At 37.7% G+C, this 15,855-nt stretch overlaps 1 protein-coding gene across 1 annotated transcript; it reads left to right on the top strand.

Annotated features, from left to right (window-relative positions):
- Positions 1 to 3,430: 3,430 nt before the first annotated feature.
- LOC147508752 (uncharacterized) lies at positions 3,431 to 5,692 on the top strand. Its single transcript, XM_086597605.1, has 2 exons — positions 3,431 to 5,438; positions 5,538 to 5,692. Exons 1-2 carry the CDS (start codon positions 3,431 to 3,433, stop codon positions 5,690 to 5,692), a joined length of 2,163 nt encoding a protein of 720 aa, XP_086453731.1.
- The last annotated feature ends 10,163 nt before the right edge of the window (positions 5,693 to 15,855 follow it).

Here is a 15,855-nt window from a genome sequence, read left to right on the forward strand (position 1 = left end):
AATTAGTTTCTTTCTTTTGTTTTCACTTGGATAATTTGAATAATGACCATTTTGAGATTAGTAACAAGTGCAAAATTCAGCAACTTATTTTAGATGTGGTTACCAATCAGACCTCTTATTAGGTCTTTAAAAGTAAATCTTGTTTTTAAGATTTAAGCTCTTAAAGTGTTAACAAATAGAACATCCTAGCTAGTCATTCATAAAACTCTTATTTTAGATGCTTCTACTGATGATTTTCGACACACACGCGTACAGCAAAGATGAAGTAGTAATGATCTAATGGAATTGTATATTGTATTTTCAAATATATGCTGAAAAAAATTTACTTGTGTTCTGGCAATGCCAAATGCAGCCTTAGAAAGTTAGAAGCTATGTTAAACTAAACAAACCCTGTGCGAGTGTCCACCCCCACTGCACATTGCATGCATTTACGAATTAAACACTTACCATATATGATCTTGCGACTGTAAAGTCTGTAAGATTAATATAAATATAAATATGTATATTTATATCCAATTATGTTCGTTCAAATCACACTGCCCTAATGTTCCGAGGGACAGTATTGAGACAATGAGACTACAGTAACGTGGACCGGGAATAGATCCGGCAATTTCTGTAGAACATGGATATATGGATGCCAACATTACTATGTTCTTTGGTATAACTAACCACGATATGATCAAAGGATTCACAATTTATGCTCTTAGATGATTGTGGTAAAAAACTGGCATTCGTGTTCACATCTGGTGGACCTTCCATATTCTACATTTTACAACCAATTATTCGTCATCATATTGAACTAGATGTAGATTTAAGATGAAGTTTACAGCAGGGGTTGAATATATAGATAAAATGGTGGTGCCTTTAGTTTGATGCTAGCAATATTCTTCTCGGCCATTGACCATAATTTGCTGCTGGCTGTTACTCTGTTAGCAAACATTTAATTACATCAAAACGCAGCATTTCTCAAGAACACAAACTAAATAGGGATAGATTAGAAATACCATGATCTTTGGTAATAGGCGCTGCATTACATTTTACTGCACGTAGCATTTCTGCAACTCTTTTCAAGGCTTCTCTTTTTCTATTTTGGTTCTGGTTAAACTCTTTTCATGGTCTGCTTCTGGCCTAGGCCTTCTGGTATTTATATGACGAGTGTTGAAAACATATATTGCAAACCCTAGGGGCATACAAGGTATACAGGGTCTGGATGTACTCCCTATTGATTCCATAGTTCAGGATTTTGGAATTGCTGGAATTCCGACAGCTCCAAAAACCGATATATCTTTATAAATACGGCATGGTATAGGAGAGTCATAAGGCACAACTAAGAGAGCTCATAGTGTACGGGGCACATAGCAAGTATATTATTAGAGCAATAATTAGTGTAAGGCAATAGCCATATTTGTGAGTGCATTATGATAGTGCAATAGCATAAATTTGTGAGTGCCAAAATTGTGTGTGTGTGTGTGTGAGAGAGAGAGAGAGGCTCGTGACATTGTAAACAACTCTTTGATTATAGTGGATTTTGGCGCACTTGTGGACGTAGGCAATTGCCAAACCACGTAAGTTCCTTGTGTTCGTTTATTCTTTGCTCTTTCATTATTGTTTGTGGTTGTATTGGTGTTCTTGTTTTGTCATTGATTCCAAGAATCTTGAGGATAAATTGTCATTAATTAGTCGGGATTAGTGTGATCTCTACTTCTCAACAACTGGTATTGGAGCTGTGGTTTGTGAATCAAAATTATTAAAAATGTTTGAAGAAATTCTTGAGTGGTGAACTAACTCCGTCGTTGTTTGGGACAAGGTGTTTAAAGAAATTTCTTGACTAAAAATTACTTCACCGTAGTTTGGTTCAAGTGGGAGCAATGACAACCTAGAAGAATACAACCATATATGATTGAGAGGTGTGATGGTACAAACTTCGCTTTTTGAAGATGCAAATAGAAAATTATCTTTATCAAAAAAATCTCTATGAACCATTGATAGGAAAGAAACCTGCATTGATGGAATAAGGAGCATGAGATTTGCTTGATAGAAAAGCATTAACGACAATCCGATTAAGTTTGACAAAGTATGTAGCCTTCAACATCAAGAACAAGAACGAGAAGACGACAACGTCTCTCATGAAAGCTCTCTCAAATACGTACGATCAACCCTCTGCGAATAAGGTGCATCTTATAATGAAGCTATTTACATTGAGAATGTCTTAGGAAGATTCTTTGAAAGAACATCTCAATAATTTGTTCAATAAGACCAAAGACCAACTTGAGTATGTTGAAATCACTTTTAGTGATGAGGTGATGGCTTGCGCAATTCTTGGGCAGATACCACCGAGTTGGAAAGCCACGATTTCTGCAATTAGTGGTTCTTCTGATAAATCTAAGTTGAAATATGATGAAGTTGTTAGTATGATACTAACTGAGGAGATCCGAAGGAAGTCGGATAGTGCATCCACTTCAGAGTCTGCATTAATCACAGAGAGTACAGGAAGAAGTTCATACAAAGGTCGACAACGATCAGAACATAGAAGGGGGAGATGGAAATCATAGTCTGTAATCCTGGATAATGTTGAACGGGAACCTAGAGATACAAGTGATGATTTGTGTTACAATTGTGGCATGCTAGGCCATTACAATTATGAATGTAAAGCTCCAAGAAATAACAGCAAGAACAAGAATCAAGATGTTAATGTTGTTGAAGTGGATGATGACACATTGATATGTTCTATGGAAAAGAACAATTGGGAGTCTTGGGTGATAGATTTCGGCGCATCGTTCCATGGTACTTCAAATCAAAGTTATTTGAGAACTACACTAAAGGTGACTTAGGCAAGGTATTACTTGGTGATGATCAACCTTGAAATGTTGTTGGCAAGGTAATGTGCATATCAAGTTGAAAGGGTTTGCATGGAAATTGAGAGATGTGAGACATGTCCCTGATTTGAGGAAGAACTTGATTTCTGTGGGGCAGTTAGCTAATGAAGGTTATGTGACAACTTTTACTAGTGATGCTTAGAAAATCTTTAGGGGTTCTATGATAGTGGCAAAATGAAAGAAGAATGGTACTCTCTATAGAACCATAGATGGATGTGGTTTGGTTGCTATTGCGCATAGCAAAGAGGATTTGGATGTGTAGCACCGCAAACTTGGTCACATGAGTGGAAAAGGAATGCAAGTCCTTCACTAAGTTGAAAAACTACTCATGTTACAGTCAATTGAATTCGGCTTTTGTGAGAACTGCATTGGAGGACAGAAGCGGGTGAGTTTTCAAAATGTGGGTAGAACTCTGAAAGTAGAAAAACTTAAGTTAGTCCATACAGATGTCTAGCGGCCAGCTACAGTCTTTTCCCATGGCAAAAAGTCATATGTTATGACTTTCATTGATGATTACATGAGAAAGGTGTGTGCATATTTCTTGAGACATAAATATGAGGATTATGGAGTATATGCCTGACATCATTTCCATGCAACAATCTGCGTTCATCCCTGGCAGATCGATCCAAGACAACCTCCTGCTGGCTCATGAGCTTATTAGAAGTTATAATCGAGCACATGGGTCTAAAAGACGCTCCATCAAGATTGACATTACCAAAGCATATGACACAGTCAGTTGGCAGACTATTGAGAAAGTAATGGCAAGATTCAGATTCCATGAGAAGTTCATTGAGTGGACAAAGATGTGCTATTCCTCACCATACTATTCTATTATAGTTAATGGTACACCGCAGGGCTACTTTGCTGGATGTAGGGGGCTCAGACAAGGGGATCCCATATCACCTTACTTATTTGTCCTTGTCATGGAGGTACTTGGTGGAATGCTGAATAGGAGTGTTATGGCAAAAGAAATTTCTTACCACTCTAAATGTAAGAAACTGGACATTACACATCTGTGTTTTGCCAATGATGTCTTGGTGTTCTGTATAGGGGATGATATGACAGTGAGGGCAGTGACGAAGACTATTGATAATTTCTTTGAGTGCACTGGTATGAAGTTAAGTAGACAGAAGACTACCTTCCTTGCTGGAAGCATGAGTAATCATGAAGCTCAGGAATTGACAGATATTATAGAAGTGCAGCTGGTACAGCCCCCTATAACGTATCTAGGATTACCACTCACTGCAGCAAGAATGGGTATTAAAGAATGCCTGCCTCTGATAGAAATGATCACCAAGAAGATATCTAATTGGAAGAATAAATCTCTCACTCATGCGGGAAGGCTACAATTGATTCAATCAGTCTTATCCTCTCTTCATGTTTACTGGGCTCGAACGTTTATCTTACCCAAAAAGACTTTGAGGGATATTGCTAAGATTTGTAATCGATTCCTATGGGCAGGACCAGACATGACACCGAAGATGCACCATGCTAGTCACTCACTCATTAGAATGGATAAAGAACAGGGAGGATTAGGAATTATGGACCCCATCATGTGGAATAAGGCTATCTACTGTGGCCTTGTGTTCAAGATTGCCAGCTACGAGGACTCTTTATGGGTCAAATGGACAGTTGAACATCATGTCAAGAAGCAACACTTCTGGACTATGGAAATCCCAACTGACTGTTCTTGGGTCTGGAGGAATGTCTTAAAGAATCACAAAGCTGCACAGAAGCTTGTTTGGCACGAGATAGCGAGAGGCGCGCAAATATATGTATGGCATGACCCTTGGTGCCATGACACTTCTCTCATCAAATGGGCTAAAGCAGTTCAACTGCTACAGGTCCCTCACACTGCCTTGGTCAGCGATCTCATTTCTGATGGTAGATGGAACCACCTTATCTCTAGTCTGCCAGATAGTGCTCTGAAAAAGAAGATAGAAGGCACCGAAATCAACCATATGCTTCAGCAGGACCAAGTCATCTGGACACTGACTGCTACAGGCAGATTCACGGTCAAATCAACGTACATGGCACTAAAGCAGCTCAGACCAAGAGTTAAATGGTATCGAGTGGTTTGGGGTAAGTTGGTTATACCGAAACACTCTTTTACTGGTTGGCAGCTATTTGTGAATTGCTTACCCACCCAGGATCGACTGGTTAAGAAGAATATTATTCACCACTTGATATGTTGCTTCTGCAATGCTTCCAGGGAGCATTCCAAACACCTCTTCTTTGATTGCCCATATACAAAAGATGTTTGGTCGAGGGTGAAAGGATGGCTAGGATTGAACACTCAGGTGAAAGCATCAATTGCCGAGTGGTATAGCATCCTAAGGATATGTCGAAATGCCTCTCTCGAATCTGAAATTACTAGAGCAGTAACCTCTGCCACTATATATGCCATTTGGATTGAGAGGAATTTGAGGAGATTCCAGCAGAAAAGACACTATGAGGCGCAGGTATGTGCGAAAATCAAGAAAGAGATGAAGACATATCTTCAAACTATGCTGACAGAAGTGCCTGAAACAGTGGCTGCCAAGGTTCTACTTGACAAGATTGGTATTCAAGTTCAATTCACTTCACGCGCCCCAATATGGTGCAAATGGTCTAAGCCGTAGCCAGGTGAATTAATAGTCAACACTGATGGGTCTGTATCAGAAGATTCTAATGGATTTGGCGGTGCTATCAGAGATGAGTTTGGTGCCATCAAGCTTGCTTTTACAGGGAGTTCGACTAAAAGATCGGTAATCACCCAGGAGTTGTTCGCAGTTGAGGCTGGAATGAAGGGAGCACTTCAGATAGGAGCGAGATGAATTAGTGTATGCTCAGACTCTAAGGGTGCAGTAGGAGCTATTACTGGTATAGAGGAGCCACCTTGGTACTACCTTAACATAGTGGTTGCTATCGACTGTTTAAAACATCAGTTTGAATGGGTAGATTTCAAGCATGTGTTCAGGGAAGCAAATCGAGTCGCCGACTACTTCTCTAAGCTGAGTAAGGAACATGAGGATTCTATTTTGTATTTCCTGCCTCTTATACACTATCAGATATTGTAAAAGAGGATGCACAAGGGAAACTGTACTTGAGAACATGATTTATATTAATACAAGTCGAGGTCTGCCTAACCTCTAACTTCTTCAAAAATAAAATAAAAGAAGTGGAATGCCAAGGTTGAGAATGAGACATATTTGAAAGTGAAAAAGTTGAGTTTCAATAATAGAAGAGAGTACGTTGATACAAGTTTGAAGAATTATTGTGTAGATAATGGAATGAATATGGAATACACCTTGCCAGGGACACCTCAACTAGAAAGGACAGCAAAGTGTATGGACATAATGATAGGGTTATATACTAAAAGCATTACTTTTGTAATAACTTTAATTATTTATATTTTAAATGAGACATATGGGCAAATGTTATGCATATTATATATGTTATTAGTTATATGCATGTGTCTAATACTTTATGTTGTAGATGATATGGTGTGAACACACAGAAGATTATATCATCAGTACCTTATAAAGTATAAGTAATCGTTCACAACCTAGATGGATTTAGACAAACTATTGGTACGGTTGTAGTATAATCTGGTATTAGTCTATCTTGACTATAGGATTATACTAGTACACTTTGTGTGTATTGAACAGGACGAAGTGAGGTTGTTTCTCTTTATACTGACTATATAAGAGAACAAACACCTCTGTGTATTATGGATGCTTGTCCTCTTAATCCGGATATAATAACGAGCATTTATGTGCATTGTACATTGCTTTAAATCATCAATGAGTGAGATTCATTTGTGAATTAACAAACTCGATGGATTGGGTAATGATATTGTATGTAAGGTGTGCTGTTGATTATAAAAGGAATTCGTGACCCGCAGGAAGTCGGGTTGATGATGTCCCCTTGAGGACCTCAAAAAGATTCTCATGTAAACCCTGCAGGTGGATTTATTCTAACATAACAATGAGGTTGAGTGGTACTGCTCAAGGACACAAGAAGTTGATTAATGTAGTTGTCAGTAATTTGACTTAATCAACGGGCATTCGATATCTTAAATACGGGAGAGATCAACGAGCATATAATATGGATCCCATAAACGCTGACACGTAATTTGGGATTAGGGCGGTAGTACAACAATGGCCTTTAGTGGAATAAGTCATTTATTTGTTGACAGACTTGGGCCGTGTGTTCTGGGCGAACATGGGAAGCCCAAGCCTGTCAGGAGGCCCAACCCTAATTTCTCCTCATGGTCCCTGTTGTAGCCTATAAATCGAAACCTTTCTTCTTGGCCAAAATTTACTATTCATCTTGATTGAAAAGATAGGCAAGAAAAGATAGATCCAAATCGGTTCTAGTTTTGTGAGAAAGAAAGGGGTTGGTAGTAAGAGTGTAAAAAAAACCGTTGACCCATCATCCGGTAGGGTATCCAGTCTTCACCCGCCACCCAAACCAGTACTCGACCGAAAATAGACCCACCCCCGCCACCGTTTTTACGCGGTTGGACTATGGGTATGCTTAAACCCGACACAACCTCGTTGACCCGAACTTCGTTGACCCGCACAATTTAAAGACTCTAATTCTAATATTTTTGTATTTTGTTTATATTTTCTTTTAACTTTTGTAGAAATTTGGGAGATATGAACACAAACTTATGAGTTCAACATCAATTTCGAATATTCAAGTTTGAACATTGGCAAATATCAAAAGTTTAAATTCAACTTTCGAATTTTGGAGAAGATTAATCATTCATCTTTGTATTAATTTCGAACTCTTTTAGTTTATATTTTATTATTTTGTACCATAGATCCTCACTCACATCTTCATTTTATCACGCTCTGGAAAATAATCAATTTACAAATGATAAATCACAAGAAAAAAGTTTCAAATTTACAGATATTGTTTTGGGTTTTAGTTCAAGTTTTTTTTATTTTTGTTTATTTTTAATTGATTGATTATATTTTTTTTTCTCTATGTTGTGAATTAGAAATATATTACTTGTAGAATTAGAAAGTTTTTTTCTCGGTGAAATTGGGTTAAAATGATAATTTCCACTCCATCCGACCCGGATGACCCGCCCAAAGCCCGTCCCGTAAGCTTACCCAACAGGTCGGGTGATGGTACTAAGACATGACACTTCAATCCGCCCCGCCCCGCCCCGTTGGTGACCACTGGGGTTGACCAACCTAGACCCACCCCACCCCAACCCATCATTATTTGACCCACGGTTGACCCGGCCCGCCCCGTATTACACCCCTAGTTGGTAGATCGTTGCCCACACAACGTCCAATCTATTGAAAGGAATACAACAAAAGATCAAGAGGTGATTGCTGATTTCATAGCTATTAGATTCTCAGAGTTATCACACCGGATTTACAGGTATGTTTTCCAATCCAAAATCGTGAGAATCATTAATTCCGCTGCACGTGGTTTTCACGGTTTGTAGAAATATTCATTCTGAAATAATGGTTCCTACACATAACACTGACAAAAAAAAGTGTATGTGTATGCTAGCATGGATGCCCAACCACTTCTGGGTAGACTCCATTAGCACAACAACTTACCTGATCAACAGAGGACCGCCAATATCCTTGTCACATATTGATGGCGGTTGATAAACACCCAAAAGTGTATTTTAAACCCCTTAATAGTATTCTACTTAGGGCAATTATGTTTATAATAAATGATAGTTAGTACTGTTTACGTGTTTTTTGTGCATTTCAAGACTTGAAGTTGATTATGTGACTAAAGGCACCACTTTTGCATGGAAAATGAGTCAAGATGATTGCCAAGGAAGTTTTACATTTAAAGCCCAAGAATCATGGAGAAAATCCTTTTCAATCACAGTCAAAGCTGGGAAGTCAAAGTCAATCCGGGTAGAAAAATGACAGAAAAGTCAATAGAACTTCAATAAGTCGTATCTTTGGACTCTAGCCTCAGAATTGGGCCTACTTTATGTCCAAATGACCAACTCAGAATAAACTTTCCAATGGACCTGGCCTTGCCCTAATAAGAGCTGTAAAAGTAGACAAAAAGGGTACAGAAGTAATTTCTAACAGTTGTGGCCTCCTTAGATCGACTTAACCTAATGGACTTTGGGCTCACTTTAGAGGCCCAAAGTCTCCCTTTTTTTGCCCATGCACGAAAATGTAACCTTAATTCTCTTCTATATAAGGGTGTTTACGATCCGGTTCATGGTCAAATTACGAGCCGAGCTGAGATGGTCGGTTTTCAACAATTAGAACCTAAACCGAACCATGCTAGTTGAGAAACTGAATTTAAACAGAACCGGTTTTACAGTTCGGTTCGGCTTATCGATTTGCACCTTTGTATTGAAAGTTAAATTTGTCAAACCAATGGATCCAAAAATCAGAAAGAAAAGTTATCCAAATTTGAATCTTTATCAATTGTTTACAACTAAATAGATTTAAACTCTTGATTTTATCATATAATTCACACAAAAAAAAAAAATAAGAGATTAGATTAGGAAAAAAAAACAAAGGTAAGACCACCAATTTTGTAAGTTAAAATTGTAGATCTAGCTTTTTGTTTCTTCATTTTACTTGTTTCAATCTAAACCACTTTGTGATTCTTCTTTCCCAAGCGTGGAATGAGGAGGACGACCCATAGAAAATAGATAAAAAAAAAAAAAAAAAGATTCCCAAAGAGACAAACAAGCACATATTTTTGTTCTTAGTTATTTAGAGGTGGTTGGTTTAATTGTTTGAGAGAGAGTGGGAAAGAGATGATAATGAGAGAGTGGAAAAGAGATGGCGGCCGGAGAGATAAGATTGGAGTTGGTGATAGTAGGTTTGGTTATTTTATACTTTTAAGGTCAATGGTCACAATAAATTCCAAGATAAAATTCTAAGATCAAGCCATATATTTTAGGTTAAGCATAAATTTCAGTTCGGTTCGGTTGGTACCGGTTAACCGAGGCATGAAACCGAAAACCACACCAACCTCCACGGTTTTTACTTTTAGGAACCGAGAACTGAATTGGGTCTTTAAAAAACCAAAAAACCCGAATCGGTTCGGTTCGGTTGGTTCGGTATTCGGTTTTTGCTAAACACCTATACTCCTATATAAAGAGGGTTAAGGCAAAACTTATTCTCTCCTCTTCTACCTTCCCCTCCTTAGTTAATAATTAGTTTAATTTAGTTTAGTTTTCATTAGTTTTACTTTCTTTAGGGTTAGAACAATTTAGTTTGTAGCCACCATTAATTCTCATTAATCAAAAGCTTTAGTTAATTTTCAATTCAATAGTCTTTTCAATTATGTCTCCTTATTATTATTTTAGTGTAATGATTCCTATGACACAAGACTAAACCTCCATTAGAGGAGGTTTATGAAGCGATGTGAGGATGAGTAGAGTTTTATTGTTTTGCATAAAAGAACGTCAAGTTCTTCATTATGAGTAACTAGAGAAAGAGCTTATAACAGAGAACTAGAGTATAGAGTCACCACCAAAGAGATTTGTGGTGGAGGTTGATAAGCACCCAAAACTATAATATTAAACCCCGAGAAACATAGCATTTTGATCAATTATGTGTTTAATAATCATGTAATAATTATAATTTCGTACTTTTGCAGGTTTCCGCAGTTAACATAAATATAATGATAAAACATGCATCGAAGTACGGGGATACCGGGATATTTGAAGTTTCCCACTTAACCCCAGTGAAGCCCAACAAAGCCTGACTAGAGCCGAAGTTTCCAAAATAACAAAACCAGTGCAGAACGGGTCCACATATAAAGAAGCAGCAAACTTCCGAAGCTCATATCTGATAAATCTAGATGCCGACGTTGGCTAGTGAACTGCCAGAGCGACCAGGGCAACGAACCCTACGCAAAGATAGAAAATTGTAAAAACTGCCAAAATCAATGCCGCCATTGGACACACTAAGTGGACCCACTCGGCGAGCCCAAAAGGCATGACGAGTCAGCATAGGCAGGTGGCAAGAGATGGTCACAAATTTGTGCCACCTTGCAATGTGAGAAAACACGTACTTGTTCAAAGATTGAAATGGAATTAAGCAAAAGGACAAAAGCAAAACATAAAAGGACGAAACATTAAATGAAGTTTTGTTTCGTAAACAAAACTTTGGATAAAAGAAATTCACATGCAGACAACATCTCAATTTGAGAAACGGCCAAAACTCAATTAAATCCTTCTCTAGCCATCCAGCCTATATATATGAGGGGGGCTCTTCAGATATTCTCCTTCAACAATTATGCTTTAGCTTATGCCTTAGTTAGTTTTCATTCCAGCACTTACATTCTGTCCTTTTTATTCCAGCAGCTTAAATACTGTAAGTAATTTTCTTCTTAATAAAAGTCATTTCTTTTCAAGTTTAAATTTCTATCCTGCATTTATTTATTTAATGTATACAGCAAGTTTAATTATTCTTCCAATGACCATGAACTAATCCCCCATTCAGGGGGAGGGTTATGTTGCTCGTGTGAAAATCCGGATTGACTCTTTGATATCCTAGAATCACTACTTAGGAATTAGGTGTAGATTAGACATCCGGTCCCAAAATGACTGAGACTGTACAAATTTTGAGTCTTTGATGCTCGAATACGATCTCATGAGAGACCCAAATGTCTCGTAGCGACTCTGCAGTGTCAAACAAACTCTCCAATTTGTCCAAATGATGTAGAATCGAACCAGAGCTGAAATGATATTCCGAGAGATGAAATATTAGTTCAACTTCTTATGCTAGTGCGATGCGGCTCAGAGATGTGGGCATTTCGCTAAGGATCAATACTTGACGTCGTCTCGGATTTGTCTATGAACTCGAGACGAATTAGAACTGTAGTGATGTAATAATATAAATTGTTAAAAAATAATTATTGCAAGAGCATGATTAACCCTCTTCCTGTTTCTCCATCTTTGTTTATTTACATCGAAATCACCGTTAGTAATTTACATTATTTACATTTCCGTTAAATTAATTAAACCAACTAAAAAACCTAAAATCCTACTCACTAAAAGTTGTAATTCCAGTTGTGAACCTTGCCAAGCCCTAAGGTTTGGACGATCCCTTACTCGACCTATCTTACCAAACCCACGTGAGTAAGGTAACTTGACTAAACGGACGACTATAAGGACTTTGGACTTTGGTCTTCGGACTTCGGACTTAAGTAAAAGAAATAAAACCAAATAAACGTACATTTAGCATTTTATCAGAGGTATACTCTCATGCTAGTGAAACCTCAATTCGAGATGACTTGGTCTTCACTAGGGATCAATACAAGCAATTCGATACTAACTAATAATCAATTGAATCGTGTGGTGGATTAAATCCCTTATAATATCTTTATTCAACATTTAAATTCATTGTTTTTACCCTCAAATCTACTGTTTTGACTTTCACTAGTAAAACATATTGATAATCTAAACTTACATTCAAGTAGTGTACGACTAGAGTTTGGCGAACACGACTACTCTTCCCTATCTCATATTATTTAGAGAGTTTCATATCTTGATAAATTACTGTTTCTCCATCTCCATATCTACTGTTCTCTAATCCATTTAAATTTTATATTATCAATGGCGCCGCTTGCCATCTAGTTCGCTTACATTATGCGTGTTAAGATTACAAAACAATGTTTTCATTATTCACAAAACACACACTAAAACACTGTTCGTAATTTCTTCAAATTTTTCTGCTACTGTTCGAGAGCATACGAGTTGTTCAGCTAACTCGCTGCCCTCCCATGACCTGACCCTAAAAATTTGAAACCCTGGTTTTAACTCACGAGCGCGCGCGCGCCCTTAAATTGCCTTCACTGAGCAACTCGTATGCTCAGGGGGAGGGTTATGTTGCTCGTGTGAAAATCCAGATTAACTCTTTGATATTCTAGAATCACTACTTAGGAATTAGGTGTAGATTAGACATCCGGTCCCAAAATGATCGAGATCGCATAAATTTGAGAGTCGATGCTCGAAACCTCAATGAGAGACCCAAAATGTCTCCAGCGACTCTGCAGTGTCGGGCAACTCTCTAATTTGTCCAGCTGATGTAGAATCGAACCAGGAGCTGAAATGATATTCCAGAGATGAAATATTAGTTCAACTTCTTATGCTAGTGCGATGCGGCTCAGAGATGTGGGCATTTCGCTAAAGATCAATACTTCGACGTCGTCTCGGATTTGTCTATGAACTCAAGACGAATTAGAGCTGTAGTGATGTAATAATATAAACTGTTAAAAAATAATTATTGCATAAGCATGATTAACCCTCTCCCTGTTTCTCCATCTTTGTTTATTTACATCGAAATCACCGTTAGTACTTTACATTTTCGTTAAATTAATTAAACCAACTAAAAAACCTAAAATCCTACTCACTAAAAGTTGTAATTCCAGTTGTGAACCTTGCCGAGCCCTAAGGTTTCCCTTACTCGACCTATCTTACCAAACCCACGTGAGTAAGGTAACTTGACTAAACGGACGACTATACGGACTTTGGACTTTGGACTTTGGTCTTCGGACTTCGGACTTAAGTAAAAGAAATAAAACCAAATAAACGTACATTTAGCATTTTATCAGAGGTATACTCTCATGCTAGTGAAACCTCAATTCGAGATGACTTGGTCTTCACTAGGGATCAATACAAGCAATTCGATACTAACTAATAATCAATTGAATCGTGTGGTGGATTAAACCCCTTATAATATCTTTATTCAACATTTAAATTCATTGTTTTTACCCTCAAATCTACTGTTTTGACTCTCACTAGTAAAACATATTGATAATCTAAACTTACATTCAAGTAGTGTACGACTAGAGTTTGGCGAACACGACTACTCTTCCCTATCTCATATTATTTAGAGAGTTTCATATCTTGATAAATTACTGTTTCTCCATGTCCATATCTACTGTTCTCTCATCCATTTAAATTTTATATTATCAATGGCGCCGCTTGCCATCTAGTTTGCTTACATTATGCGTGTTAAGATTACAAAACAATGTTTTCATTATTCACAAAACACACTAAAACACTGTTCGTAATTTCTTCAAATTTTTCTACTACTGTTCGAGAGCATACGAGTTGTTCAGCCAACTCACTGCCCTCCCGTGACCTGACTCTAAAAATTTGAAACCCTAGTTTTCACAAGCGCGCGCGCGCCCTTAAATTGCCTTCACTGAGCGCGACCCGCTTTCACATCTTAACCGCGACCCGTGCCCAATTTGCCCTAATTCTACTCACGCACGCGCCCTAGGTTAGTTAGATTAAATTAATTTTTTAATATTATTTGAAATCTTATCTCACGAGTACAGTACAGTATTCGTATGCTATTAACTACAAAATTTTAAAAAATTATTTTTCTTCATTTTAAACGGTTCTCTAATTAATTGACAGGGGGTTCTCTAATTATGAACGGACGTCACGGACAACCTCCCTCAAATTCTTTAGTGACCTGTCCGTTGGTTTAATAAAAAATACAAAAAAAATTTATTAATTGAATATTAGTTTAGTAAGTAAACCCACCCATTACCAAAGCCCGTTTCATAGGCCTGACATCAAGGCCCAACACGAAGCCCTTAGTAAAAACCCTTTTCCTAATTCTTAAAACTTTAAAACTAATAAGGTTAATCTTTTTACAGGACTTCACAATCTACACCGTGTACCCGGACCAGTACTCGTATAATTGTTCAAATAACGTAGACGTGCTTCAAGGCTGTTGAAGACGTTATTTATACGCATAGCAAGGACGCTCTAGGTAACACCTCTACACATCCTCGAATCTATTGTAAGAGGATTCTATTTCTAGTAATAATCAGGCTATTTTTGCATGCTCGTTAGGAATTGCATATTAGACTTAAAACTTGCATGAGATTAAGATATGGTATGCATAAACCTGCCATATTAGTTTATCATAGACGCAGAAATAATCGCCTATCTAGAAATTCACCAATCACCACACACACACCACCTACACCCACCAACATTACATTTATAGTAATGGGTGAAGAAATAGCAGAAAGACCCCTCTCTGATTTCTATAAGGCTTTAAACGATGGACCTAAGTCCTGTATAATTCTTGTAGATACTACGGGAGATTTTAGAATCCCCCCCCCCCCCAATATATTTAATCTGCTACCTGTTTTCTATGGATTAGACCATGAGAAGCCTTATCAACACTTACATAGGATACAACAAGTTCTTACTACATTTCATCATCCTAACATAAGACCTGAACAAATAAAGCTCAGGGTGTAACGTAAGACCTGAACAAATAAAGCTCAGGGTGTTTCCTTTCACCCTAGCTGACAAAGCGGCTGCTTGGCTAATAGCACAAAAGCCGAACTCTGTCGATACATGGGAAAAACTAATAGAATTATTTATGGAACAATTTTACCCACCACAGAAGACTGATGAAATGCTATCACATATTCATTTCTTTCGCCAAAAGCCTCAAGAATCCTTTTCTGAGGCTTGGAATCATTTCACTGATCTTCTAGTAGAATGTCCACATCATAATTTTAGTAAAGACACACTAGTTCGTGCCTTCTTCAAAGGTCTATCCCAACATCATAAAGAAACTTTAGATATCATGAACGGAGGTAATTTCCTAGGTAAAGGAGCCAAAGATGCTTAAAACTTTCTAGATAATCAATCCAAGAAAAGTAACAACTGGGGAGGTAACGATTACTCCCGCTCCATTCCTTCTTCTACAGCTAAGGCAGCCAATATGTTTGAGATTAAACAACATCCTAAACTTAAAACTTTAATTGAATCCCTCACTCATAAGGTAGATGCCCTTTCTGTTAATAAACAAGAAGAAAAACCAACTCCCGTCATGAATATAAACAATATTCGCTGTAATTTCTGTTATAGTCTTGACCATTCCGATCATTATTGTCCTCTTGCTTATGAACAACCATAATCACAGCCAGAAGATGTCTGTGCTTTTAATTATATACCTAACGCACCTTGTAGGCAAAATCCTAATTTTAGTTGGCATAG

The sequence above is a fragment of the Coptis chinensis genome, chromosome 3, assembly GCF_015680905.1.
Source record: "Coptis chinensis isolate HL-2020 chromosome 3, ASM1568090v1, whole genome shotgun sequence".
In the NCBI taxonomy this organism is placed as follows: Eukaryota; Viridiplantae; Streptophyta; class Magnoliopsida; order Ranunculales; family Ranunculaceae; genus Coptis; species Coptis chinensis.

Bases quoted from the DNA above. Each gene is read 5' to 3' on its own strand.
- LOC147508752 (XM_086597605.1), top strand. From the start codon at position 3,431: ATGAGGATTATGGAGTATATGCCTGACATCATTTCCATGCAACAATCT. The intron at 5,439-5,537 runs GTATTCAAGTTC...GGTCTGTATCAG, and splicing joins GGTTCTACTTGACAAGATTG to AAGATTCTAATGGATTTGGC.